Source organism: Camellia sinensis, chromosome 6 (assembly GCF_055761805.1).
Source record: "Camellia sinensis isolate YWXY chromosome 6, ASM5576180v1, whole genome shotgun sequence".
Classification (NCBI taxonomy): domain Eukaryota; kingdom Viridiplantae; phylum Streptophyta; class Magnoliopsida; order Ericales; family Theaceae; genus Camellia; species Camellia sinensis.
In genome coordinates, this window is record NC_138966.1 from 137188113 (window position 1) to 137192718 (window position 4606).

At 37.8% G+C, this 4606-nt stretch overlaps 1 protein-coding gene across 1 annotated transcript; it reads left to right on the forward strand.

Annotated features, from left to right (window-relative positions):
- The first annotated feature begins 1311 nt into the window (after positions 1–1311).
- LOC114262087 (uncharacterized) lies at positions 1312–3946 on the forward strand. Its single transcript, XM_028202432.2, has 2 exons — positions 1312–1572; positions 1787–3946. The coding sequence occupies exon 2, from the start codon at positions 1922–1924 to the stop codon at positions 3716–3718; it is 1797 nt and encodes a 598-aa protein (XP_028058233.1). The 5' UTR covers positions 1312–1572; positions 1787–1921; the 3' UTR covers positions 3719–3946.
- Positions 3947–4606: the final 660 nt, after the last annotated feature.

Below are 4606 nucleotides of genomic sequence, written 5' to 3' on the forward strand. Positions count from 1 at the left end.
CCCTAAAATACATGTGAGACAATCATATAACTCAACAAATCAAGAATATAATACAAAGAAAATTACACATGCAAACTATATTCACAATGGTAGCCAAATCATGTTTTCTGTGATTAGTGAAATATGCAACTCACTGCATCTGCTAGGAGGTGGAGATGAAGAAGTAAAAAATGCTTCAATATAATGTTAAATCAGACGATTAAATACCTATTTACCCCAATCTATCACAAAAGCTGAAATTAAATGACAAAAATAGGAGTTAAAAATATGTTCCACTGATTAAATACCTATTTACCCCAATCTATCACAGAAGCTGTGGGAGTTACACTTATGGATTCAAAAAATAAGATAGAATCAATAAATTCATTCACGATAGAGAGAGAGTTCGAGATTTTAGTTATGGATTCAAACAATTAGTGGCAGTTAAGGTTTTAGTTCATTCACGATTAGGGTTCTTGACTTTGAATCTTGGAATCTCCTTCACCCGATAGAGAGAGACTTCGAGAGCAGCGCCAAAGCATCGAACAGGGAAACATAAATCGAAATAGAGGGAGAAGTGGAGAGATAGAAATCGAGGAAATCTTACCTTGCAAGCCGAGCAATGAATGAGGGTTGTAAGGGGAGAAGTGAGCAGCGTCAGTATGAAGAGGGAAGAAGAAGATTAGAGAGGGTGAGAGAGATAAAGAGGGAATGGAGAGAAGATGTGGGTGAGAACAGAGTGGGAGAGAGAGAGAGACGTGGGTAGGTGGAAGGCTGAGGGAGAGATGTTTGAGCGAGAATCACATTGATCTGCACCGTTAATATACTTTTAGGATTAATCTCAGCCATTAAATCAAAATGTATCTCTGATACATTTTTATATATTTTCAAAAACCCTCTTCCATTATTATATAGATAAATTACACTTCCATCCCCTGAGATTTGAGTTTAATACATATCATTCCCTAATGTTTGGAGAATTACATTAACCCCTTCATTGTAATTATTTAGACGGAATGAAAATATTATACTCATATACTTTCTCTTTTCTTAATTGACTTTGCTTTCTCTATTTTTTATTTTCCCTTCATTTGTTTACTTTTTTCTTTTTTTCTCAATATAATTTCTTTTTTTAATTTTATATTAGTGTTGTTGCCTTTTATATAAGTAGGAGATTTGTGAATGAGACCATTAATAACACGGTAAGAATATAATTTTCAAAATGTTAGAAAATAAATTATAATTGAATCAAATCTTAGGAGGTGTCAGTGTAATTTATCTTTTTTTTATATTTTATTTTTAACATAAAAAACTTCTTTTAATGCATTCAAAAAAATAAAAGTAAAAATAAGGGGCAGTAGGAGGACCAAGATTGACACAGACCAAGAATAAATGAATGAATACCTTCGTGTGAAACAAATTAGGGTTCTGAAATAACCCATCCTCACCGTCTTCTTCCATCGCCGATGACCTCTCTCTCTCTCTGAAATCTGTTTCTCTCTACTTTCACACTCGGCGCCACCACCTCTTCGCCGCTCGTTTCCCCTCCGGCGTATTGGATCTTACACACAGGACCGATTCCGAGCACACAAGGTGATTTTCTCTTTCTCTCTCTCTCTCTGCAAAGAACTTCATCGAGTCTGACCCTGATTGGGTTATGACAAATAAATCAAAACCCTTATACAGAAACATGAAATCTCAACTCATAATAAGCTCGCCAATCACTCTACTCTATGAATTCAATGCATGCATATAGATAATATATTTTATTGGGAAGTGAATGTGTATTTCTCCTTTACTCTTGCAGCAAATCAAGAGATACCTCATTGGATGGAGGGGTTTTGTATTGGTGATGATCAATAGGCGAGACAGCATGATGAGGAAGATTAGGGTTTGAATTACAAGCTGGAAAATTTGTTTTTGTTTTCTTTTGGTAGATTTTATGGCTGATCAGTCCTTGACCACACTTCCCGATTCATCTCTTGTATTGGTAGAAGATCATTCTTTAGTTATCGGGCAGGAATTTCCTGACGTCGAGAGTTGCCGAAGAGCACTCAAAGATATTGCTATAGCATTGCATTTTGATCTTAGGATTGTGAAATCTGATCGTAGTCGGTTTATAGCTAAATGCTCGAAAGAAGGTTGTCCGTGGCGTGTACATGTCGCGAAATGTCCGGGAGTGCCTACATTTTCTATTAGGACCCTTCACGCAGAGCATACTTGTGAGGGAGTGAGAAATCTCCATCATCAACAAGCATCGGTGGGATGGGTTGCTAGGTCTGTTGAAGCGAGGGTTCGTGATAATCCTCAGTATAAACCCAAAGAAATTCTGCAAGATATTCGGGATCAGCATGGTGTTGCTGTGTCTTATATGCAAGCTTGGCGTGGGAAGGAGCGAAGCATGGCTGCTTTACATGGGACTTTTGAAGAAGGGTATAGACTTTTACCAGCATACTGTGAACAGATTAGGAAAACTAACCCAGGAAGCATTGCATCTGTTTTTGCCACTGGACAAGACAATTACTTTCAGCGCCTCTTCATATCGTACAGGGCGTCAATCTATGGTTTTATAAATTCTTGTAGGCCACTTTTGGAACTTGACAAATCACATCTCAAAGGGAAATATTTGGGTGCGCTGCTTTGTGCTTCAGCTGTTGATGCTGATGATGCCTTGTTTCCATTGGCAATCTCTGTTGTTGATTCAGATAGTGATGAGAATTGGATGTGGTTCATGTCAGAACTGAGGAAGCTTCTTGGAGTAAATACTGATAACATGCCCAGACTTACTATACTTTCTGAAAGGCAACCGGGTATTGTGGAGGCAGTTGAGACTCATTTCCCGAGTGCCTTTCATGGTTTTTGCTTGCGTTATGTCAGTGAGAATTTTCGCGATACATTTAAGAACTCAAAGTTGGTGAATATCTTTTGGAATGCTGTTTATGCACTTACAGCAGCTGAATTCGAAGGCAAAATCACCGAGATGATAGAAATATCACAAGATGTCTTAATGTGGTTTCAGCAATTTCCTCCCCAGCTATGGGCTGTTGCCTATTTTGAGGGGGTACGATATGGGCATTTCACATTGGGGGTCACAGAAGTATTGTATAACTGGGCACTTGAATGTCATGAGCTCCCTATTGTACAGATGATGGAGCACATTCGCAATCAGATGATATCTTGGTTCACGGAGCGTCGTAATATAAGCATGCGATGGACCTCGATTCTTGTACCATCAGCTGAGAAGAGGATTTCAGAGGCAATTGCAGATGCTCGTTGCTATCAAGTACTTCGTGCAAATGAAGTTGAATTTGAGATTGTGTCGACCGAGAGAACAAATATTGTGGACATACGGAGTAGAGTGTGTTCGTGTCGACGTTGGCAACTCTATGGTTTGCCATGTGCACATGCTGCTGCTGCACTCATCTCATGCGGGCAGAATGCTCATTTGTTTGCTGAGCATTGTTTCACAATCGATAGCTACCGTGAAACCTATTCGCAGATGATAAATCCAATTCCAGATAAAAGCCTATGGAAGGAGCTTGGTGAGGGAACTGAGGGCGGAGGTGCCAAAGTTGACATCATGATACGCCCACCCAAGACCCGTCGGCCTCCTGGCAGGCCCAAAAAGAAGGTTCTTCGCGTGGAGAGTTTAAAGCGTCCAAAGAGAGTTGTTCAATGTGGTCGCTGCCACATGTTAGGACATTCTCAAAAGAAATGCACAATGCAAGTCCTTAACTAGTTGTTGAAATTTGTTTCTTTTATTTTTCTGCAATTGCCTTAGATAAATTGTGTGTCTGTAGGCTTGGTCTATGTTCTTTAAAACTCAGTTGCAAATAAGTACTTGGGCCTTTGTGTCATAGTTTCATCTGTTGGCCTTTTGAATGTGTTATCCGCATGTATGTGCTTCCTCCGACAGTGTTGAGTATTACAGTCCCTTCTCGTTTATGTTAGACAACTTTCCTTTTCATTTGGTTCTCATATTATTCTCTACTATTACTTATCAGAAAATACGACAAAAAATATAGTATTACACTTTGTCTTTAATTTACCTATAGATGAAATACAAATTTTGTGTGAAAAAAAAAAATCATGTAGCCGACCCCTCTTGATTGAGACACAATGCTTAGTTTGTTTGTTTGTTTGAAATACATTTTGTCGTAATCATGCTAACATCTTAGTGGGAATGATTCTTTTGGTAGGACATCCTCAAAATAAATGTACAGCAAAAATTACATTTTTGATAAGCCTGTTCTCAATTTTTTTATCCATCATTCTGGATGTCCCAGAATTATGTCTGTAAGCCTGACTTTTGTCCTTAACTATTCAGTTCAAAATGAGCACTTAGGCCTTTGTTACATGGTTTCATCTCTTATACTTGTGCATATGGTAGCTGCATTTCGGATTAAGAAATATTCATGTAATTCTTTGATAGTTGCAAAAGTTACTTAACAAAAAAAAGAAAAAAGAAAAAAGAAAAAAAGAGGAGAAAATATTGTCACTTCTGGATTCTGTTGGATTGTGGGAAGCAGTTTTTTTTTTTTTTTTAAAATTTTAAATAAAAAATTTTAATCTTCCAACCACTAGTGCTTTTGCTAAATGGATGTGTCTGTATGATTTTAGAAAATTT